This window comes from Mytilus californianus, unplaced genomic scaffold (assembly GCF_021869535.1).
Source record: "Mytilus californianus isolate M0D057914Y unplaced genomic scaffold, xbMytCali1.0.p SCAF_9, whole genome shotgun sequence".
In the NCBI taxonomy this organism is placed as follows: domain Eukaryota; kingdom Metazoa; phylum Mollusca; class Bivalvia; order Mytilida; family Mytilidae; genus Mytilus; species Mytilus californianus.
In genome coordinates this window covers 56,036,635-56,062,690 of record NW_026262745.1, presented here as the reverse complement: position 1 = coordinate 56,062,690, position 26,056 = coordinate 56,036,635, and the positions used below count along the sequence as shown (strand labels likewise).

At 33.9% G+C, this 26,056-nt stretch overlaps 1 protein-coding gene and 1 pseudogene across 7 annotated transcripts in view; one reads left to right on the top strand and one right to left on the bottom strand.

Moving 5' to 3' along the window:
- Window positions 1–18,618, bottom strand: part of LOC127714502 (uncharacterized) — a 146,403-nt gene extending 127,785 nt beyond the window's left edge. For 2 of the 7 annotated variants that reach the window (XM_052220576.1, XM_052220580.1), the window contains exons 1-4: window positions 18,505–18,618; window positions 16,568–16,644; window positions 13,306–13,411; window positions 11,876–11,931 (exon numbers count right to left, since the gene is read on the bottom strand). In XM_052220576.1, the coding sequence (XP_052076536.1) occupies window positions 11,876–11,931; window positions 13,306–13,411; window positions 16,568–16,644; window positions 18,505–18,602 (337 nt within the window). In that variant the 5' untranslated portion in view covers window positions 18,603–18,618. The remainder of the gene's footprint in view (window positions 1–11,875; window positions 11,932–13,305; window positions 13,412–16,567; window positions 16,645–18,504) is intronic. The other 5 variants (XM_052220577.1, XM_052220581.1, XM_052220574.1 and 2 more) reach the window with 3 other exon arrangements.
- A 4,472-nt stretch (window positions 18,619–23,090) lies between these two features.
- Window positions 23,091–24,850, top strand: LOC127715959 (uncharacterized; annotated as a pseudogene).
- The last annotated feature ends 1,206 nt before the right edge of the window (window positions 24,851–26,056 follow it).

The window sequence follows — 26,056 nt, the reverse complement described above, 5'->3', positions numbered from 1 at the left end:
TGTAGGGTGCGAACGTGTATTTGGAGCGAACGGACCCGATACCCTGAACTACAGGTTCATGCTTCGAGACTGTCTAAATGTGTACAAACCCGACGTCAAATGTTGATACTGTTCTACTTCAATGACTGTAGGATAACAAATAAGTTGACAGCAAATTACAATCCAGAAACAAATTAATTGCAATGATCAATCGAAGGTCAATGGTAGACTTTCCCGCGCAAATGTCATGTGTTAAACGGGATATACCATTTTTAGGTTTATTTTGTCGTTCATATTCGGATCAATTTACACAGTAAAATAAAATATAAATGTCAACTATATATAATGGTTTTGAATTTAGTGACTTTGTCAGACAATGATTTATTTCTCGCAAACAACACTAAATAATATACATTAACTCGGCTCTGAATCTAAAAACCCTTAAACTACAATGGTATATGGAATCGTCTGAAACAGGTTCTCCTAACATCGATAAAGGTGAAATACGTAGATTCAGAATTTTTCACAAAGAAATAAGATCAGAGATAAAGCCCTATGTAAAGTGGAAACCAAAAAACACCTGAATTTAATCATCGGTTATTAAATTTGCTAGCATAAGAGCCTTGCAGTTGAAACTACGAACGATTATGTGTATCCTGTCAATCCCTGAAAAAATAATACTGTCTACTTCCGCGCGCCATGAACTGAATTTTTAATATTTTGTTATAGAGTATGTTAATAAGAAGATGTGGTATAATTGAAAATGAGACAACTCTCCACCAGAGACCAAATGACATAGAAGTCAGTATACTATTCCCTTGTTTATTGTCACAATGCAAAATAGCACGTTGTATTAAGTACTACACGTACACACAAACGTTATTTGATTTCCATCGTAAAAATATTACAAAATATCTTTCGACAAGTCGAGTTACGACGTCAGTGTAAACAATGCAGCATCGATGATATAAATCTTTATTTTGCGTGCGAGAGAGATTTTTTAATAAATATACTAAAATGAAGGTGGAATAAGTAATTTCTCAACAGCAACAAGACACACTTAAAATATTTTGAATATAACTTTTAAATTGATAATTGATAACTAAATGAATACATAGCCCGTCGTGTCGTTGTTTACTTCCGACAGCGGCCGCCATTTTCAAAATATTGCAAACAAATGCCAAAATGTGAACTTTTCAATCAAATTTTGAAGCAAAAAGTTTGTTATCTAAACTGATCTGGATTTGAATTTCTTTGCCTTAAATGTATTGTCGACCTGTTTAGGGGTTGGAAGGATATTATTTACAACAAATAAATTGAGAAAATCGATGATATAAAAAGGTCCCATTGCAATTTTATCGAGTGTTAACGAAGAATTTAACGAAGGCTGTGTGGTTATGGCACCTCGATTTTTTACACTTAATTTGAAGTAAGAAATCATATTTTTGAACTGAAATTGAGAACATATTTAATTGTAAGAAAAATCTGTATAAAGCGGGGTTGGAAGGTTAAATACACAATGTATAAAAAAAGTTACGATCGTTTAATCTATGTAGCCCGTACATTATAATTGATAAAACGATCGGCCATTAATGATAAACAATTGACTTGTAAAAGTCACGTGATGACTGCGATAGTTGGATATGGTACAGGTACCGTCTCAAAACATATATAATAGCGTTATCATCGTACTCTATATTTTTTAATAAACATTCACATTAACAACGCACTTGTTCTGTCAGAAGGCAAATAGGTTGAAAAACATGAACGTTCTATATCTGTATCTGTATGGGTACGTGTAGAATCCTATTTAGGCTTTTATACGCGGTCGTTGTTATGGGCGGTGTTCCTATAGCGCGGTCTTGTATGCCTCTAAAAAATCTGCTCGCACAACTTTATCTGACAGTTGGTTCCAGTTTATATAATTGTGTCCACTAAAAATGTATGTTTATATTGTGGTTTTATTGCTGTCTTGCACTTTAAGTCCTCGTGTGTTGTTTATTATGTGCCGTTCGATTATGTTGTCTGTTTCACAGCTTGTAAGTACTTTGGCTTTGACAGTTCTTTTCGGTCTTGCTGGTGTGACAAAATTGTCGACTGGTAAGCCGGCGCTAGTTCCTCAACCACCTTGTATATGAGGACCAGACGGAGGCTGCGTCTTCTTTCCTCTAGAGTCTCAATTTCTGGCTGACTTTCATGTTGGTTATGGACCCTGATTATTTTTGTCTCCTGTAGTTCTTTTTGATGAATCGTGTGCCTCTGTTTTGTATACGCTCCAAGTTTTCGATATCTCCTTTCATATATGGGTTCCAGATGGTTTTACCATATTCCATTGTAGATATTACTAGGGATATGTATGCTGCCTTTCTACACGCTACTGGTACGTTTTTTAATTTCCTTCTAATAAAGCCCAAGGTGGCGTTGGCTTTCTTGCAGATGTTATTTATGTGTATACTCTATTTCAGGTCGTTTGAGATTTGTAATCCTAAGTATGGATTCACTTGTACCACTTGTAGAATATGTTTATTGAGCGTGTAGAATTTGTCTGTTTTTTTATCGATGAATATGACATCACATTTTTGGCGTTGAATTTTATCCCTAATTTGTTGGCCTAAATTTCTAGTTGTTCCAAATGCGATTGAAGTTTGTGGTGGTCTTGGTCAGTTTTAATTGTTCCGTATAGTAGGCAATCGTCTGCAAATAATCTTACTGATGATGTTAGCTGTCTGGTAGGCCATTAATGTGGCAAATAAATAGGATTAGTCCTATGACAGTGTCAACTGAGGTTTCGCCGGATATTTCTCCTTCCACGATGGTGCGCATTGATCTGGTAGTCAGGAAGTTTAATAGCCATTTGTTTGTATTTCCTTTGTTTCCATATTGGTCTAGTTTGTGGAGTGATATGTTGTGTGGTACTGTGTCAAAGGCTTTGGAGAAGTCTAATATGGCTACCTAGGAGTCATACACATTTCAGTATAACTTACGATGAATTTTAGTCGTAAGATTTGTTGTAAAAAGAGTCGCTGGTCTATAGTTCTCTGCTAGGTGTTTGTCTCCTTTTTTGAAGATACTTGATATATTTGCATCCTTCCAGTCTTTTGGTAGTTCACCTTTTTCTTTCCGATATATAAATAAACTTTTATTGTTGAAATATACAATGCCACGTGGTAGCATACCCATCGAGGTACCGTATCAAAGACATACTTAATGTAACTTTCATAATCATTTACTTTGTTTATACTCAGTTTTTTAAGGCTAAAAGTAAGGAACCCATAATTCAACTATCCATTTAGCTGTATAACAGGCAAATGGTGTATCTTTCTTTGAAACTTGAGGAAATCTGTATTCATAAACACGACATAAGTAGTAAGACATACATGTAGTCCTTATATCATACGACATCTTTTTTTTGACGTGCAAAAGAAAATAGGTTTACCGATAGAAAGTGCCTCTCTGGGAGACTTTAATTTAAGCTTCGTTTGCTTAAATAATCGTGCTGTCAATCCATATTACAGGTCCTTCCTATTGTATTTGTTGTTTATTTGTTTTAGTCCAAAAGATGCATGACATATGTGCAACTGGACGTTAAGCAAACAACAATCAATCAATTATATCTGAGAAGACGCACACATGTAGTTTCAGATGAGTTGTGATAAAAAGGGAATCAACGTCCTTGGAAACCCAATTATGAAAGTATGTCCTCCTTCTCTAATAGCATGGACCATACTAAGTAATTGATTGTTGTTAATTGCGTAACGCTAAGTGATCAATTTTTAAAGCTTAATCCGAAAGACTCGTGTAAGGTAAAAGAAAAGACTGACTTTCTAGAAGATGTATTCTATACACGACGAAACTTTGAAAAAAATACAGAACCCAACAAAACGGCAGGGCGGAAACCCAATATCTAGATGTGTTTATGAAAACCTTCACGCTTTCTTTTCTATAAAGTTTTGAAAAATTTCTAATTCCGTGGAAAGTTTATAATTAAATGAAATTATATGATCATTGTACAACGCAGCCGGTATTATATATTATATCGACGAATGTTGGTGCTGCTGTCGGGCATGTTAAAAAAGCTTAAGGATAATTTAACAATTTAATAATAATTCGTTTTTTTAAATTTTGATCTCGGATTTTCTTAAAATAACCTTTCAAACATGTTTAAAATTATGCACCGCCTCGGTGGTATCGTGGTAGCGTGTTTGCCTCGAGTGCGGCCGGATCAAACCAAAGACTTTAAAATTGGTATTTGCTGCTTCTCCGCTAAGCACGCGGCATTAAGGAGTAAGAATAAAGACTGGTCGGCTCGGATTAAGCATGTTCTCGTCCTAAATATGCATATTAATTTGCCGCTGGACGTTAAGCAGCCAATCTTCATTATCATCATAACAGCTGTATGGGAACGACCAATGGTATTTGATTTTCTGTGGGTAATGGTACTGATGAGTTGTGTTTCGCATGAGTATCCTGATCTGAATCCATGATTTAAGTTGGTTAAAATCTTGTTTTTTCTCCAATGTTTTAGGATGTGCATGCATGTGATGTGTTCTAGAATTTGCTGGTGACAGATGTTAAAGATACAGCGGCTCTTTTCACAATAACACTTAGGAGTCATACACATTTCAGTATAACTTACGATGAATTTTAGTCGTAAGATTTGTTGTGAAAAGAGTCGCTGGTCTATAGTTCTCTGCTAGGTGTTTGTCTCCTTTTTGAAGATACTTGGTATATTTGCATCCTTCCAGTCTTTTGGTAGTTCACCTTTTACATTCCGATATATAAATAAACTTTTATTGTTGAAATATACAATGCCATGTGGTAGCATATCCATCAAGGTACCGTATCAAAGACATACTTAATGTAACTTTCAGAATCATTTACTTTGTTTATACTCAGTTTTTTAAGGCTAAAAGTAAGGAACCCATAATTCAACTACCATTTAGCTGTATAACAGACAAATGGTGTATCTTTCTTTGAAACTTGACGAAATCTGCATTCATAAACACGACGTAAGTTGTAAGACATACATGTAGTCCTTATATCATACGGCATCTTTTTTTTTAAGGTGCAAAAGAAAATAGGCTTACCGATAGAAAGTGCCTCTCTGGGAGACTTTAATTTAAGCTTCGTTTGCTTAAATAGTCGTGATTTAAATCATATAATTAAACAAATGATTAGCTTACCTGCAGTCTGACCGCCAGCGTTTGAAACCGTCACTGTCTTGTCTGAATCATTATAAAAATAGTTTTATTTTGATAAAATAATGGTACTTATAACTTAATATACAACCTAGAAACTGCGTGATAAACAGTACTTAATAAATGTAATAATACTTGAAATATTTCGCTTTGTCTTAATAGACATATTAATACAGTTATATTTATAATGTAGTTTTTCGATCAATTCTTCTGATACCAGTATTTTTTGTAGAAACGAAAAGGTTAACTTCACGGTAACTTATTGTCTAAAGCAATACTAAAACAATGTTTAGTTTCTAAAAGCTGCACAAATTGTACTGTGTATGGAACATAGAACAGCTTATTTTAAAACTCAAACTTGGAATTTTATTAAAAAAAAAAAACAGTTGTAAAAGGTAAAATAACAAAAATAACGACCTCCAAGGAAAATTCAAAACGAAAAGTTCCTTATTAAATAGCAAAATCAAAAGCTCAAACACACCAAACGAATGGAAAACAACTGTCATATTCCTGACTTGGTACAGGCATTTCCTTATGTAGCAAAGGGTGGATTAAACCTGGTTTTAAAGCTAGCTAAACCTCTCATTTGTATGACAGTCGCATAAAATTCCATTATATTTACAACAATGCGTGAACAAAACAAATAGACATAATAGGTAAAAATGTCAAAAATAGGGGTACAGCAGTCAACATTGTGTCATAATCTTAATCACTTTAAAAACAAACAAATATGTCAACAAAGAAAAACAACATGGCATATAAACAAAGCACATACGCAAAAATGAAAGACAGGAATACAAAAAATAAAAATAGCACAGTAACATAACCCAAGCAAATTAAATCTACAATTAAAACAACCACACATTGTGTTTAAATGAATTTGTATAAATAAACGGATTTCTTCTATTGTACACTATTTATCAAGGGAGTGTTTTATAACTGGTGGTCAGTTTTGTAACCTAGATTGTGTGTTCTGAACCTCGGTTCATACCACTCAAGATAGTTTCAGGGGAAACTTCTACACAGACAGTAAAACACTAGAGGCGTCCGTTTGGCTGTGCGGGATGTATAAATACGCAGCCACGTTCGGTCAAAATGAGGAGGTTAATTGCGATGCGACGTGTAGAGAGATTATCGGGCTCTCTGCTCGTTAAGAGAACTAGCAATAACCCGTTGATGGGGTCCGAAAGGGTCTGTTACAAGGCTAAATTGCTGTCCCTATTCAAAATATTTTTTCCCGGCGCATTCCAAATTTCCGGTCCCTCATCCCGGTCAATCCATATTACAGGTCCTACCTATTGTATTTGTTGTTTATTTGTTTTAATCCAGAAAATTGAAAACAACACGTTTAATAGTTTCATGCGTCCGAAGCGCTTTTCTGGATTTACCTTCATCAGGAACGCTCAAAGACAAACAATTGAAATCCGAGGGATGTATAAGTACCGAAACAGTTGAAAAGCTATATGACAAAAATACCTAAAACAAATAGCCAAATCCATCTAAGGTCAACTTTGCCTGAGAGAGTTGAAACCTTAGTTTCTTTAAATTTTCAAAATTTAAAAACGGGCAATTTTAGAAAAGTTTGCTATAAATCATGTCAGTACCGAAGTACTGACTACTAAGCTGATGATACCCTCGGGGACTGATAGTCCACCAGCAGAGGTATCGACCCAATGATGTAAAAATTGAAAACAACACGTTTAATAGTTTCATGCGTCCGAAGCGCTTTTCTGGATTTATTTCATCAGGAACGCTCAAAGCCAAACATTTGAAATCTGAGGGATGTATAAGTACCGAAACAGTTGAAGAGCTATATGACAAAAATACCTAAAACAAATAGCCAAATCCATCTAAGGTTAACTTTGCCTGAGGGAATTGAAACCTTAGTTTCTTTATAATTTCAAAATTTATAAACGGGCAATTTTAGAAAAGTTATGTTTATATGCCATTTTGTTTTTCTTTGTTGACATATTTGTTTGTTTTTAAAGTGATTAAGATTATGACAAAATGTTGACTGCTGTACCCCTATTTTTGACATTTTTACCTATTATGTCTATATTTCTTATTGTTGAAATATACAATGCCACGTGGTAGCATATCAATCGAGGTACCGTATCAAAGACATACTAAATGTAACTTTCAGAATCATTTACTTTGTTTATACTCAGTTTTTTAAGGCTAAAAGTAAGGAACCCATAATTCAACTATACATTTAGCTGTATAACAGACAAATGGTGTATCTTTCTTTGAAACTTGACGAAATCTGCATTCATAAACACGACGTAAGTAGTAAGACAAACATGTAGTCCTTATATCATACGACATCTTTTTTTTAAGGTGCAAAAGAAAATAGGTTTACCGATAGAAAGTGCCTCTCTGGGAGACTTTAATTTAAGCTTCGTTTGCTCAAATAATCGTGATTTAAATCATATAATTAAACAAATGATTAGCTTACCTGTAGTCTGACCGCCAGCGTTTGAAACCGTCACTGTCTTGTCTGAATCATTATAAAAATAGTTTTATTTTGATAAAATAATGGTACTCATAACTTAATATACAACCTAGAAACTGCGTGATAAACAGTACTAAATAAATGTAATAATACTTGAAATATTTCGCTTTGTCTTAATAGACATATTATTACAGTTATATTCATAATGTAGTTTTTCGATCAATTCTTCTGATACCAGTATTTTTTTGTAGAAACGAAAAGGTTAACTTCACGCTAACTTATAGTCTAAAGCAATACTAAAACAATGTTTAGTTTCTAAAAGCTGCACAAATTGTACTGTGTATGGAACATAGAACAGCTTATTTTAAAACTCAAACTTGGAATTTTATTAAAAAAAAAAACAGTTGTAAAAGGTAAAATAAAAAAAAAAAAACGATCTCCAAGGAAAATTCAAAACGAAAAGTTCCTTATCAAATAGCAAAATCAAAAGCTCAAACACACCAAACGAATGGAAAACAACTGTCATATTCCTGACTTGGTACAGCCATTTCCTTATGTAGCAAAGGGTGGATTAAACCTGGTTTTAAAGCTAGCTAAACCTCTTACTTGTATGACAGTCGCATAAAATTCCGTTATATTGACAACAATGTGTGAACAATGTGTGAACAAAACAATTAAAACAGCCACACATTGTGTTTTAATGAATTTGTATAAATAAACGGATTTCTTTTATTGTACACTATTTATCAACGGAGTGTTTTGAAACTGGTGGTCAGTTTTGTAACCTAGATTATGTGTTCTGAACCTCGGTTCATACCACTCTAGATAGTTTCTGGGGAAACTCCTACACAGACAGTAAAACACTTGAGGCGTCCGTTTGGCTGTGCGGGATGTAAAAATACGCAGCCACGTTCGGTCAGAACGAGGAGGTTAATTCCGATTTCTCGTGTAGAGAGATTATCGGGCTCTCTGCTCGTTAAGAGGCCTAGCAATAACTCGTTGATGGGGTCCGAAAGGGTCTGTTACAAGGCTAAATTGCTGTCCCTATTCAAAATACTCTTATTTTATCGGCGCTTTCCAAATTTCCGGCTCCTCATCCCAGTCAATCTATATTACAGGTCCTACCTATTGTATTTGTTGTTTATTTGTTTTAGTCCAAAAGATGCATGACATATGTGCAACTGGACGTTAAGCAAACAACAATCAATCAATTATATCCGAGAAGACGCACACATGTAGTTTCAGATGAGTTGTGATAAAAAGGGAATCAACGTCCTTGGAAACCCAATTATGAAAGTATGTCCTCCTTCTCTAATAGCATGGACCATACTGAGTAATTGATTGTTGTTAATTGCGTAACGCTAAGTGATCAATTTTTAAAGCTTAATCCAAAAGACTCTCGTGTAAGGTAAAAGAAAAGACTGACTTTCTAGAAGATGTATTCTATACACGACGAAACTTTGAAAAAATACAGAACCCAACAAAAAGGCAGGGCGGAAACCCAATATCTAGATGTGTTTATGAAAACCTTCACGCTTTCTTTTCTATAAAGTTTCGAAAAATTTCTAATTCCGTGGAAAGTTTATAATTGAATGAAATTATATGATCATTGTACAACGCAGCCGACATTATATATTATATCGACGAATGTTGGTGCTGCTGTCGGGCATGTTAAAAAGCTTAATGATAATTTAACAATTTAATAATAATTTGTTTTTGTAAATTTTGATCTCAGATTTTCTTAAAAAATCCTTTAAAACATGTATAAAATTCTGCGCTCTAGTTTTATATAGCATATCGTACATCTTACAATTTTGAGCTCCATTGGACACTGTACATCGGTATTCAGTGGCGATATATTAAATAATTTCTGGTTTATAACAGCTGTAGACCGCCTCGGTGGTATCGTGGAAGCGTGTTTGCCTCGAGTGCGGCTGGATCAAACCAAAGACTTTAAAATTGGTATTTGCTGCTTCTCCGCTAAGCACGCGGCATTAAGGAGTAAGAGTAAAGACTGGTCGGCTCGGAGTTAGAATAATGTGTCCGGTTAAGGTGACATGTCTTCCTGTGGACTGTTACCTTGTGAAATAGCACGTTAAAAAATCGACGAATGTTGGTGCTGCTGTCGGGCATGTTAAAAAGCTTAAGGATAATTTAACAATTTAATAATAATTTGTTTTTGTAAATTTTGATCTCGGAATTTCTTAAAAAATCCTTTAAAACATGTATAAAATTCTGCGCTCTAGTTTTATATAGCATATCGTACATCTTACAATTTTGAGCTGCATGGGACACTGTACATCGGTATTCAGTGGCGATATATTAAATAATTTCTGGTTTATAACAGCTGTAGACCGCCTCGTTGGTATCGTGGAAGCGTGTTTGCCTCGATTGCGGCTGGATCAAACCAAAGACTTTAAAATTGGTATTTGCTGCTTCTCCGCTAAGCACGCGGCATTAAGGAGTAAGAGTAAAGACTGGTCGGCTCGGAGTTAGAATAATGTGTCCGGTTAAGGTGACATGTCTTCCTGTGGACTGTTACCTTGTGAAATAGCACGTTAAAAAATCCGGCTCAGCTTGTCGGTCTAATACTAAGCAGGTTAGATAATGATATTACATTAACATGTTCTCGTCCTAAATATGCATATTAATTTGCCGCTGGACGTTATGCAGCCAATGATCATTATCATCATAACAGCTGTAAGTGACCCAAGGGGGGGATGGGGGAGTGGGATAATTTTGAAAATGAATAACTTGTCCTGGTTAGAACTAAAAATAAATAACTTTGAACAAGACAGGATGAAAATGTATATTCTGCAACAGAAAATGCAGGAAACATTGAATGTGTACAAAAGTGGAAAAAATATAGGAATGCGTAGCAACAAACACATGACATAGAAACTAAATCCGCACAAAATTACCCTGCCCCCCTCCCAGAATATAAAAAAAGATCTTTCCCTAAGTAATTCCGATTTTATTGTTTTTAGCGCTGTTTTAGAAGATGAATACAAATAATCAGCTTCTGCAACCTATAGAGTCGTGAATGTACACTATGTAAAAAGGTATGGCCCAGAGTGGGGTAATATTTTATTCGTTTTGGACTGTTGAAAATCAAATTTTGTATACTAGTATATAATTTATTGACCAAAGCCAAAAGGACACGGCAAATTTGGTAAACAAATTAATGCAACAGAATCAGTGAACAGCGCAATATCATACTCCTCACTTTTTCATGGCAGCATAGCATCTACCAATAAAACTCATTCTGTGAAATATCAAAAGTTGCGTCCTATATTTTGAATGTATTCATAATTTACATTAACTTTGATTAATTTGATTTTTTCAATTTTTATTTGTTTTCTGTTGTAAAATAAAAAGATGTGCTATGATTGCCAATGAGACAACTCTCCACCAGAGACCAAATGGCATAGAAGTTAACAACTATCGGTCACCGCACGGCCTTCAACTATGCGCAAAATCCATACCGCATAGTAAGCTCCCAAAAGGAAAAGTGTAAAACAAAACGAAAAAACTAACAGACTGGTTTATGTAGAGAACAACCAACGTAAAACAAATATGATATACAGTAATAAACGACAAATACTGAATTGCAAGCTCCTAACGTGCCTGGGACAGGCACGTACAGAATGTGGCGTGGTTAAACATGTTAACTTTGCTACATAGACAGAAGTTTATACGTAATATTTAAAATTCTAACGATTTTGGTTCAGAAAAGACTATGTATAATGTTTTGCTAAATTTATCTATTATATTTTACAAAGTGTACAAAAATATCATTTATTCAAAACACGACGGATACCTGTAAATATCGTCAAGAGGTCAGATTGTATTTCGTTTTATTTTTCCTAATGACTTGATCGGTGTTCTGTTTTACATTTTAGTCTACATGGACATTTGTAGCAATTCAATATAACATTTTTCTTCTTTTTAATCTTATTTTATGATGTTTCGTTTTCCGAAAGATAAAAGCATAGATCGTCTTACTTTTCAGAAATCATTTAAGATATTAGCTAACAAGTAACCGATTGATAAGTTTTGATTTACATGTCTAAAATCGATGTGATTCTCTGTCTGTTACCGTTTCCGTATATTACGATATCTGACAAAAGCGGTACAAGATCGTTTCCGTCGGGTTAACTACAAGATGATAAGGGTCGGTTGTACGGTGTTAGTTGTCCACACTCACTAAAGTATGATCATGCATGCGCATGCAACGAACACTTACATGTTGTACGTCCATCTACAGCATCTACAAGAATGCATCCCTTCACATTATCACACCTGCGCATGGAAAATAATAATGAAACAAATTCCTAACTTTCTATATTTTAATTTATAAGCAATATTATCTGTAAACACGTTCTTTCTGAAATACGTGTTCCGTATACCATATTTTTATGCAACCAAACGACACAAAAAAATAAAAGATTCATATCAACAGGTAAAATGTACGGACAATAGGCAAGTATCCACAGTATATTTCAAGCTCTCAGATCTGTGATCAACACAAAATATCCAAACAAACCAAAGTAAACAAAAACAAAAAACAAAGAAAACGAAATAAACACACAAAAAACATGTATATGGTATGACTCGAGGGTATACCGTGCTTACAATACACTGAGGTATTCAGAATTGGGGTAACAACAAATTGAAGCAATTCCAGAGGCAGTCCTGACGTTTCCAGTTTGGTGTTAGCTTTATTTGCTCTGTGTTGAGGGTATCAATCTGTTTGTAGATGGGGTATAGCTAAAAAGCACCTTCTAGGTTTTGCCTAGCTCGTTTTAATATGATTGTACCTGGTATAATTTAATTAAAAGTGGTGTTTCACTTTGATATTTTATGTTGTATCATACATAAAATAAACAATTTTTAGGATTTCTCCTTCAATTTTTTTCTTTACTGCCTGTTGACATAATTTAAATGACACAAGTAAATTTTGCTATTTATTTTTTATTTTCCAAATACAACTTAAGGGTAGGTTGGAATTTCCTCAGACAAAGATGATCTTGGTTAGCTTGTGCTGTAGTTTTTTATACGATTTGTTATAATGCTTTGTGTTTTTCCATTTCAAATTGTTGGAATGTGTTTCTAGAACAAATTCGGCAGGAACGTTAGTGTCCTAAATCGACTTCACATCCAGTTTCAGGCGTATTGATATCAGTAACATAGTTTTCTGCTACAATTGGGCTGTTACTGCTGATGATGTAGTACCAGTCCTCGTAGTTACATTGTGCCATCAAGCCCGATAGCCAGTGCGCCAGTCTTAATATGATTGATACACTTTTATCCTGCAATCGACATTTTAAAATACAAATGCAGGTGTATCTAAAGGTGAAGCGACAAAGTTAATAACATTAAGTATCCGTATATAATCTCCTTTCATCTTGTTTCCTCTTACGAGCGCGACGAGCCTTGATTGTTTTCCTGTTCAAATAATTAAAAATCAAATATTTGTTCTATAATGCTTGAACATTGTATTTGTCTCTCTTTCTTCCTGATTATTAAAGATCAGAAACAAAAATAGTTTGCTTTACGGATATTTCCAATTGAAATAGTTCAAGCATTATTAACATAAAATCAATTTTAATATATTTTTCCCGATCTACTGTACGTTAATATCATATAAAATATATTTAATAATTATCTTGAGACCTTTCATTGCTGTTACATCTGCATTGCTCTGCGCATTTGCTACCATATCGTTCGTCCACGCATTTTGTACAGTTATCACCTTTCGAAAAGTGACCAATCGGACATTCTGAAAGAAGTGTTTAAATTTTAAAGATATAATTTTCATTTGATGGTGCGGTATTGTTTAAGTGACAGTCTGCCTAAGAATCAGGCAGTGGTGAAAACATGACAAACAAAAACCCACTCAAATTGACATTAATTTATGTTCAAAATGTATAATGGTGCACAAATATAACATTCGTTTCCTTTTCCTGTTCTGGTAATTAAAGATATAATTTGGTTGAAATGCACTAGAAATTAACAATTAAGAGGAGCTAACTCCGTATTTTACTATCATTCTAACCAAAAGTTATCTAGAGATTTCTCGAATTACCAGACACGCAGAAATGAAAGACCTACCATTTCTAACTCAGGATGAGGGTAACTCCAAAAAAGGATGGTTAGGTCGGTGGTTTTTTTTCGGCCCATCACTTCCGGTTTCATTTTTTAGCCGTACTGGCCCATGGGATAGCACGGGACGTTCACTTCCGGTTTCATTTTTTTTAAATTAACCGTTTACAAAACGTTTACATTTTTTAAATACTAAGGCTTTTCTACCTAAGGAATAGATTACCTTAGCAGAATTTGGCAAAACTTTTAGGAACTTTTGGTCCTCAATGCTCTTCAACTGCGTACTTTATTTGGCCTTTGTAATTTTTCTTGAATCGAGCGTCACTGATGAGTCTTTTGTAGACGAAACGCGCGTCTGGCGCATATACAAAATTTCCTGGTATCTATGATGAGTTTATTTTTTACGCCTTTCTTAACTTTGGACGTATCGTTTTTTCATAAGATACATTTTCATATTTTGTAATTTTAAATTACATTAAAAAAAGTTTGAATAATGTTCCGTGTTTTGTAACGATTTTGAAACGGCCTTTTCGAGAAAAAACGTTCGATTATTATCACTGTTTAATTTCCGTTGATCAATCATCAGAACGCAGATGATTCAAGTGTAAGAGTAGGTTAACTGTCTGAATTATTATTCCTAGCTACTTTATACTTTTTAGATAAAATGAATTGAAATAACAATTATTAAGTACTGTACTTGGACGAGAAATCAGAATCGTAACTGCCAAAAGACAAGTTCAAATATGAAATCCTTTATCTTTTTACGGCCAGTTTCTTGGTATAATCGATGAATTGAAATCATTTGATAAAAGTGTTATGAACTGGATGTTTTTGTTTTGACCCTGTTATAGATTCTCGATAAGACTATTAATTGGCCCTCGACTCTACGAGTCTCGGGGCCAATACTATTAACCTCGAATCTATAACAGCGCAAATACAGAAACAGGCAGTTAATAACACTATATTATAACATGATACATACATACAATATGCCCAACATAAAATTGCGTGGATAAGAAACATACAGTAGTCCTTGAATGGTGTAAACTTTCCACTTGTAATATACACTGTTACAGCATACACAATTACGCCATACGCCATACAAAATTACACCATAAACAATTACGCCATACACAATCCCCCGAACACCATACATCATACACCATTTCCTTTCCCTTTGATTAGCATAATTCAAAATTATACACAATGTCAAATGTTTGAGGAAATTGCAAGTTTCACTACATCTTTTATACAACGAACCTATTTCAGATATCATAGAAAAACCACTAAGCGTTATTTATAACTATAGTCTTAGAATACAAATAGTCTTGTCCACATTGAAACTAACGAGTGCAATTCCTTTTTTTTTTTTTGTTGGTAAAACGTCAAAAGCATGCTGTCAATATTTTTTCTGTCTAATATGATTTTTTTTAACGATGTATTATAATTTTATAAGCACTATTTAAACTTCATCGTCATTTACGTGTTTTGATAACTGAGCGCAAGTCTGGTTTCATGACTAGCGATTCGAATCTTATATTTATTTCTAATGGACTAATTAAAAGAATGATACCAAAGGGACATTCAAACCCATAAGTCGAAAATAAACGGAAAACGCCATGGCTAAAAAATAAAAAAGACAAACAGACAAAAACCAGTACACAAAACACAACATAGAAAACCAAAGACTGAGCAACACAAACATCGCCAAAAACTGGGGGTGTTCTCAGGCGATCCGGAAGGGTAAGCAGATCCTGCTCCACATGTGACACCCGTCGTGTTGCTCGTGTTAGTACGCAACCGGTTATAAGTCTAATTTCGTAGGTCATACTCGGGGGAAAGGGGACGGGACAAATACGACAATTGTGACACGGATAATCCATAACGGTCAACCAACTCGTGACGGTAAAGCTTCAGACTAAGGAAGCGGTACTAAACAATATCAGATTTGAAATTGTCTATACAAGTAAACCCTTCAACTTATCCAACAGAAAACAGAGGAATGTAATAAATGCGCAACATGTTCCAAGGCACTGAGTACAACAAGGTTCAAATAGTGGCCCCTAGCTGTTCCTTATTTACATGAAAACATTGTAAACGAAGATACCTGTAGCTGTAAAATTGAATTGTTCGCGGATATCTTAAAATTGCATTATGAGCAAATTAAAAAATCGGATAATCTTTTGGTAAACTTTAATCCGTTATGCACAGAATCTCTTATGTTCTCCAGGACAATTATTACCCACCTTTAAATACGAATGGCATCATATAAATCATGGCCAGGCATATAAACGATCAGAATTAACCTTCTAGAGTGATGGTACATGGAATAATTACACCAAAACACACATATGCCAAAGACAGTACCTTCACTTAACTCACTGTGCCACCTAAATTTAGACTTGACGGAAGGAGAACTCGTGAAAAGATATATTTTAGCTGCGGACGCCCATTACTTTATATTGTCGGGGGAAATCGTCCTTAGCATATCTTTGAATGATGCAACAAAAATCATCACTTAACGTTTTTTTTTAAAGAGTGTGGATTGGAAACTCCTCATAAACGAAGAAACTTGCATAAACTTATTATTTGAATAGTGTTGTTCCATCAACAGTTCGACTTTTGAATACTGAATTTAACTGTTTCAACAAAATCAGCAATTTTTTAACATAACAAATTAAGCGCTCGAAGGACTACGAAACAAACAATAATTTTGAACAATATCTACCATCAAAACTTTTCTTTACCAAAAGTATAAATATACATATTTGTTGAATTTTATTCAACTTTTTAGATGTATATATTTTTTCTCTCTAGTGTATTTTAAACTTACCAACACATCTTTCGTCTATTTGGTAGAAATTGTTGCAACAATGCCTTGCTTTAACAGTCTTGTTTTTGTGTTTTATTCTAAAATAAGATAGATTAGTTCATGAATATTTAGTTGCGATAAAAAGCAATAGATTTAAACACACACGATAGCCACTTATATTCAGTCCTTCACTTGCGTGTAAAATACACATGTATGGAGACATCGAAACATATACAAGAAAACCTGAACATGAATTATTAAAAGTGATGAAAGTGCTGTTTAATACATTATGGCATATAGATGAAAAAAAAGGATCTTTTTTAACTTCCTTGTAGCTAGAGTGACTGGATCATTGTACTAATATCATGTTGGCACAACTTTATCAAACAATTCGAGGTAGACTTTACGCTATAGGAACTTTGTTCACAAGATGTTCGGAATCCGACACGTTCGGACTTTAAAACACTAAACAAACAGTTTTGAATCTCCTTTGCTGGAAACTTTATAGGAATCATTTTGCGATTTTGCAATATGAGGTCTGACATTTAGGGAAACTTGATATTCACCAAAAATGAACACGCAAAACACATGTGAGCTCATGTTCCTGCCTTCTGAGAAACGGAGTCATATTACATGTACCAGTAAAAAGTGAATTCAAAACAGAAAGTCCCTTATCAAATGGCAAAATCAAAAGCTCATACACATCAATCGAATGGAAAACAACTGTCATATACCTGAATTGGTACAGGCATTTCCTCATGTAGAAAATAGTGGATTAAACCTGGTTTTATAGCTAGCTTAACTTCCCACTTGTATGACAGTTATATAGAAGTCCATTAAATTGACAACAATGTGTAAGAAACACAAACAGACAAAAATGTCAAAATTGGGGTACAGCGGCCAACACCGTGCCACAATCCCATTTACCACAAAACAAATAACCATTTCAACAAAGAAAAAACAAAATGGCATACAGACACTCTATAGACAAAAAAACTGAAGCAAAAATGAAAGACAAAATACAAAAATGACCATAGCACAATAACACAATGATCATGTACGACAGCTTGTGTAGTCTAATGAGACAATTAGGGTTGTTAATAGAGACAACTCATTCCGATCGGCCTTCAACTATGACAAAGTCCATATGAAACCGTATAGTAAGAAATACAAGACATAGGCCTGACGAAATGTGAAACAGTTCTTACGAGAAATCAGCTGTCTGCTTAATGCTAAAACAATTAACCCCAAAAAACAATAATTGCAGATAGCAATTAACAACAACCAAGATATTACAGGCTCCTGACTTGGAATAGGCTAATAAAAAATGTGACAGTGTTAAACATGCAAGCGTTATTAAATCTATCAATTAAATGGCCCAGATTAAAGCAATTGCATCTACAGAATTACTACATATGCATATTAATTATTTTGGTAGTCTTTCTGTAAATGCAAATACGGTGAAAGTTGGTGGCTTTTATTTTAGTCAAAATTCCCAAAAATATAAAGATTGATATCTGGCAGACTAATGCATTGCTTTATGTTCATTTTGTATTTTCACATTCAGGAGATAAAAAAGTGGCTTGATGATATTTTGTACTTTTCATGCATGTAAATGTGTATGTCTGAAATAATATTGCTAAAAACTTGTCAAGGCAAAGAAAAAACACAAGAAATTACAATATATTTGATAAACAATATACTAAAATTTTCACAGGATCGCATATAATTAAAGAATTGATAAGGATAAAAGACCTCGTACGTAATAAAAATCAAATTTAAGTTTCTTCTTTAAAAGAAAAAAACATCGGATAATTATCTATTGCAATAATTATAATTCTTATGTACATTGTACATTCTTGCGAAATATCAAATACCATAATATTTACTTTCTTTGTATTATATAAGACTTCCATCATTTTAAAGTCAAATATCTTGTACTCAAAAGTATGACATACCTCTGTGGTGTTTTACAAACTCCTGGACCAGTAGGAAGACCTCTAACTTTTACAGTAGTGAAAATAATAAACATGCTTTTAAGTAATATCCATTCCATACTTAAACATGTTATGCCGAAAACAATATAAAAAAACAATACAGAACTCAAGGAAATGAAAAATAGAATACTTGTGAATCATTGGACCAATATAAGGAAATAGTTTAATGTAATATAAGTATAGGTATCAAGTGTGCTTATATTAAAGTCGGATACTTCCGGTCATTAAATCTGTATGTCGCGAAAACTAAATGTGTACTAATTTTGTCACAAGTACATTTTGTGTTTGATAAACATATATATAGGATTTTATTTGCTAAACAAGTTTTTTAATAGATTGTAGATTATAGAAATATAAGTATATATGTGTATAACTTAACTTCCACATTAACTTGTGATGCTATAACTAAACAAGAGAACAAGTGCAAATTTAAACTCACTACATAAAATTACAAACCAGTGTGAATCGAGAAGACATCCTAAGCCGAGTCTTCTGTAGGTACTATGGGCATATATGAAAATAAGGAGATGTGGTATGATTGCCAATGAGACAACTATCCACAAAAGTTCAACTGAAGTGCATGTTAGCAAATATAGGCAACAGTGAGGCCTTCAACAATGAGAACAATTCATACCATATAGTCGGCTATAAAAGGCCCCGACATGAAAAATATGAAACAATACAATTGAGAAAACTAACGGCCTAATTTATAACAAAACAATTTACGAAAAACAAATATGACAGACATGAACCAACAACAACCACATGCGGGGTTAAACATGTTTCTGAGCGCTCAACCCTACTCCAACCTGGGACAGTGGTGTTACAGATCAACATAAGAAAAATTATAAAAATCAGTTGAAAAGGGCTTACCTCAGATCGATACAAAGCAGAAAAAACATTTAACAAAAACACAGACTGGACGTGGAAGGGTATATATGCATCCCTAACAACAAAAATGTTCATCGTTGTTATATCAAAAGGTGCATTGTAGTATGTTACATTTTATATAGGAACCCCGTTGGTTATGACGTGACAAAGCGTAATGCAACTGAAAATAATAAGAATTATCATGTATAGATTATAAACAGGCGCATGCTTTGAAACCTATATAACGTAATTATACTTCAAAATAAATGCATACAATATAAGGTCAATGTCATAAATTTGAGATCTGCAATTCAAACAAAAAATTCTTATCTTAGCAATAAAATATAATATTCTATATTCAATATTAAACATTTGTAGGCTGATATTTTCTATTGCTAATTTTGCTTCATGTTAAAAAAAAAAAGTTAGTTTCAAACAAAATTACCACATAGCAATGAGCATGGAAAAACGGAAATAAATGGAAAAGTAAATTTATAAATTTACATCCTATAATGTCTTACATGACGTATTTCTATGTTGTAGGAATACTCTGATAGCATAATGGGACGACCGTTTGATATTCTGCGAGGAGGGAGAGGGACTAGGTGAATTTTCCGGATTGACTACTCATTTTTAGCTCACCTGGCCAATGAGCCAAGTGAGCTTTTCTCATCATTGGCGTCCGTTGTCCGTTAACTTTTACAAAAATCTTCTCCTCTGAAACGACTGGGTCAAATTTAACCAAACTTGGCCACAATCATCATTGGGGTATCTAGTTTTAAAAATGTGATCGACGACCCCTCCTGCCAATCATCATGGCTGCCATGGCTAAAAATAATACATAAGGGTAAAATATAGATTTTGGCTTATATCTCTGAAACCAAAGCATTTAGAGCAAATCTTACAGTTTAAAAAAGGTTTATCTGGTAAAAATGTATCTGCCCTGAAATTTTCAGACGAATCAGACAACCCGTTGTTGGGTTGCTGCCCCTGAATTGGTAATTTTAAGGAAATTTTGCAGTTTTTGGTTATCATCTTGAATATTATAATAAATACAAATACTGTAAACAGCAAAAATGTTAAGCAAAGTAGGATCTACAAATTAGTCAAATGACCAAAATTGTCATGTCAATTGACCCCTTAATGAGTTATTGCCCTTTAAAGTAAATTTTTCACAATTTTTCGTAAATTTTGGTAATCTTTTACAAAAATCTTCTCCTCAGAAACTACTGGGCCAAATTCAACCAAACTTGGCCCCAATTATAATTAGGGTATCTAGTTTAAAAGATATGTTCGATGACCCCCGCTTGTCAACCAACATGGCCGACAATACTAAAATTAGAACATAGGGGTAAAATGCAGATTTTGGCTTATATCTCTGAAACTAAAGCATTTACAGTGGTAAAAATGTTCATCAGGTAAAAATGTATCTCTCCTGAAATTTTCAGACGAATCAGACAACCCGTTGTTGGGTTACTTCCCCTTGAATTGGTAATTTTAAGGAATTTTTGCAGTTTTAGTTATTATCTTGAATATTATTATAGATAGAGATAAACTGTAAACAGCAATAATGTTCAGCAAAGTAAGATCTTCAAATAAGTCAACATGACCAAAATGGTCAGTTGACCGCTTAAGGAGTTATTGCCCTTTATAGTCAATATTTAACAATTTTTTGTAAATTTTTACAAAAACCTTCTCCTATGAAACTACTGATACAAATTTAACCAAACTTGGCCACAATCCACATTAGGGTATCTAGTTTAAAAAATGTGTCCGATAACGCCGCCTACCAACCAACATGGACGACATGGCTAAAAATAGAACAAAGGGGCAAAATGCAAGTTTTGTGTATTATTTTTTGAACCGTTATAGAGAAAATCTGAATGGAGCAAAAATGTTCAAAATAATGAGCTCTACCAATTGTCCATATACGTCAAAACTGTTAGACAAATTCTTATAGGAGTTATTGCCCATAAATGACAAATTTTACCATTTTTTTTTTCATTTTTGCCTATTATCATGAAAACTATGATATATAGAGAGAAACATTTTTTTTCCGTTATGCCTTATATGGTTCAAATTGTAATAGATGAATGGACACTTTGAATCACAAAAATGATCAACAAGGCAAGATCTATTAAAAAGTCAATTGTTGCCGATATAGTTAGTAGACTGTCACTCTTCATAAGAGTGAATGCCCTTAAATGAGGATTTTTTTTTACCCTCTTTTGTGTTTTGAGCAAAAACTAAAGAAGATAGAGAGAAACTAAACAGACTAAAAGATCAGTACTACAAGATCAACAAAATAGAGATTTTTTTCATGAAGTCTATTCTCGTCTACAATGTTAGAGAGTGTCCTTTGTTTGATATGCACATAGACCAAGGTGAGCGACACAGGCTCTTTAAAGCCTCTACCAGTTATCTGTTGCTAGCCTACGAATGCTTTTTTTTTCCTCTCAAAATTTACTTTCACTTATGTTCACAATTAATGCCTGCTTTTAGTGTTGCAAATTGTTCATTTTTATCCTGTTTAGAGCAAACTCGTTTATTTCCAGCTCTTTTCAGGCCATGACATTTATTTAAAAATATCCTGCTGACCCGCCCCCTTTTTAATCATATGAGCTATTTTTTCCGCTGAAATAATACCACGGTCAATAACCGATAAGATTACACCTTGAATTTTTATTAAAACAATACATGCATGGTTTCGTTTTCGTTTCGATACTTTAGAATGATTTTCCGAAAAATTAAATGTCATTTATTATCTGCACTTGACCCTATACATACGTGGTTCTATTTTTAAGAAATATATTAAAGTGTTTTATTTTTAAATTAAACTTTCAAAAATTGTCTAAGTATATCATAGTTTAATATTAACACTTCCTCTTGTATACATGTCACGTGTTAAGTTAAACCAGAATGCGTCAGTTTGTTAATATTTTGCAGACGTACATTGCAGCAGAAATAAAACTCGACACAGATTGAGACATTACAATTTATCGCACCTCGAGTAAATAGTCACATTGTGATTGGTTTAACGCCGTCACGTGGTGACCCCCTATGGGCCCGTAGGGGGTCAGTAGATTTCATAGGGGGTGTCATGGCGGCGATAGGAGATGACTGATGTGCCGCTTGGAATTTTCAGAACGGTATTTTAAACGCAATACGTTATCGATTCAAGTAATTATTTGGGAGTTGTCCCCCGTTGATCAGTACTTTAATTGAAGTTATCTCCCGTTTCAAACAACATGTGACGTCATATTTTCGTCTGCAACAAAATGGAGAGATTCGGGACGTCAACACGTCAGGACATTGACGATTAAAGACGGAACATTCACTCCGAAAAGACACAAAAAAGTAATACCCTATCTGCAAAATTGTTCAGGGAATATCTTACTAGTAAAAATCATGAAGCTGACTTTGAAACGTTTGGATGAAGCGTTATCTCATTTCTACCTTGATGCTAGTCTAGTCCAAATAATTATGACGTCTTGAAAGGCTATTTCAATTTTTTTCTGTGACGCCTTCCTACGACAAAATTTAGTTGCAGAGGGATTGTCGTTTTGACCAGACCTGTGTATTAAGATTGTCAGCTAACGGATTTAAATTTTCGTCGTAGCCTTTCAAGACGTCATAATTATTTGGACTACCTTGATGCTAGAAAAACAGATGGTTCCATGTATAAAACCTCTTCCCTGGAATCGATTCGACATGGCTGGAATCGCTACCTTAAAACACCTCCAAACAATAAGGACTTTGACATTATTAAAGATGCAGCATTTCGATATGCAAACATGAGCTTTGTCGCTGCAAGGGCCGAACTGAAACAAGCAGGCAAGGAAACGTTGAACACTATCCAATTATCCAGGAATCTGACAGGGAGAAGCTTTACAAGTCAGTCTACTTTTCTACACAAACCCCCACAGGACTATTTAACAAAGTCCAGTATGATATAAGACTGTATTTTTGCCGACGAGGTGCAGAAAATATGCATACAATGACCAAGTCAACTTTTGCTTTGAAAACAGACCCAAATACAGGAATGAGATACATCGAAAAGATTTTAGATGAATTAACCAAAAACCATAGAGGAAATGATAAGGAGACAACAAGTGGAGTCATGCCAGAAGCTACAGGTACATTAGTTTATATATTTGATAATCATCAGGCTTAGTTAGTAATATATCATTAATTACACCCCCCCCCCCCCCACCCCCCTCTCCTCCCAAAAAAAATAAATAAAAAACAACCCCAAAATATTGGGTAATTTAAAGTTAAAGAGTCCCACCCCCGAAACAAACACAAAATGAAAATGTAACCTAATTATCCACAGACCATCTAATATCTTATTTGACGTGTCGTGAAGTGCAAAAGCATGGAATGGTTTGTATTTTTACTTTTCAATCATCAATGACTGCAGCACAAAAAAAAGAAAGAAATGTCAACATTTTCTTCATATTTGTATACTTTAAAATGTTTTTTTTTTACTATAACTATATCATATAGAATTTTGTATTCCAGGCTCAATGTATTGTCCAGTGGAATCCTTTATAAAGTATACAGACAAGCTGCACCCTGATTGTGATAGGTAAGTGAATTTAACAATAAATAAAAGCTACAATCGTCAAACAATTTTAAACACAATCATAAGAACAAAAATCCCAAAAAACATGAAAAAACATGGGTAAATAAAAAAAAAACACAGCTGAAAAAAATCACCAAAAGTATATTAAAGAAGGTATGTGTCATAATTGTTCTAAATGTCGAGAAAAGCCAGATTTTTTTAAAGTTAATTCTTCATTTTATTCTTCATTTGAAAAAAAAAATCAGATTGTGGCAGCGTCCAAGGGACTGCTTCGTTGATGACGACAACGAAATATGGTATTACAACGCACTTGTTAGGGAGAAAAAGCTGAAAACATTTATGAGTGACTTGAGTTTGTCATGTTAACTTAGCCAGAAATATACAAATCATTCCATAAGAGCAACGGGAGCTTCAATTTTGTCAAAAAATAAGTGTAATGATGCTCAGATAATGTCTGTTACCGGTCACAAATCCGTACAATCTCTATCCGTTTATCAACGGGTAGACACGCAAGAAAAGTTCCAAATGGGACAAACTCTGGGAGTAACTATGGGAGCTGTGCCAGCCCAGATAGAGGCTTTACCAGCATCCCCTATTAGACCAGCACTACCAGCACCTCCTGTAAGACCAGCACTTACTGAAAATGGATCTATGGCACCTGTTCTTATTGAAGCAAACACTCCGCAGAGTTTGCATTCCGATTTCGAAGGATTCGATTTGAACGCTATATTAGGGGACTTTGATTATAATGAATCATCCATTACTGTTAGCAACACAAGACAAGCTGCCGGTCCACAATTATTTCACAAATGTAAAGTGACAATCATTCAAAATCTAACATTGAACAAATGACATTCATTCCGAATTGTATTTTCAAAAAATAAAATGTTCTAAATACTTGTTAGTAGTTGTGTTAATAAATTCCTATTGTTATTGTTATTATTTTTCATTGTTAAATTTTTATATTTTATACTAAACTTGGCAGAAAACGCTCTCTGTGCGATAAATTCGTTATACGGTTCGCTACTGACCCCCTACACATATATTCCATAAAGTCATACCATAATACAATAGATAACGAATGTAACATGTGTAAAAATAGCTATAAAAATTTTTTTCGCTGGCAGAGGAATCCGCCTTTAGAGCCTCAATAATTTGACACACAGGTAAACAAACCACCATGTTTAGTCATCAGTACACTTTTATATATATTATAGGATCGGGGACCCAGTTATTTCCCCCATTGAAACGCATTGAAAATCATAGTAAATAAATGGGGTGCTGTCCAATAAATAATTTTGATAGCCACCTTGGGACTTCTGTTTCACGTTAGGCATTTGTTTCGAAGTTTCTAAGTGCAATCTCAGTGCCTCATGACCGGCATTCTGTTGTACAATTTTGTTTTGATTGACAACAGGGTAGGTCGGTCTACTTCCGGGGAAGAATAAAGGCTAGAATTTAGGCAATTTACTCTATGTACCGACGCCAGATTACATTTAAATCAATCAAAATTTTTACAGAAATTCAAGCTAGAAAGCCTACCCATTCAAATAAATCTACATTCAGTTACAGAACTTGTGTAATAATAAAACTACACCATTTTAAATAAAAGTTATATATTTTTTTTAAGAACTACATTCGTGGGTACCGGACTGGTTGCCGTAACTGGGATCCTATTCCTGTCAGACTTTAATTTTTTTTCCAGACTTTAAACTGCACTTTTAAAATAAAGATATACATCTCAGTAGTTATTGTGCAAAGTTTCAATAGATTTGATCTAACAGTTACAGAGTTATTGATCCTTATCTATGACATCTCAAATACCAGAAAATTGATCGGATAAAATCATAAATTCATATGAGAAAATATGCTTAAAATCAGCAAAACGTTTTTATTTTAAAAGATATTTACATTCTGTAAATTGCACATGGTAGATAAATTCATTTTTGATATGGAAATCTAGTTAAAAAAAATTCTGCTGAAAAAAAATTTATTATAATTATTTTTTTAATTAAAAAAAAAATCATAAGAATTACATATGCAAAGAAGCATACCCCA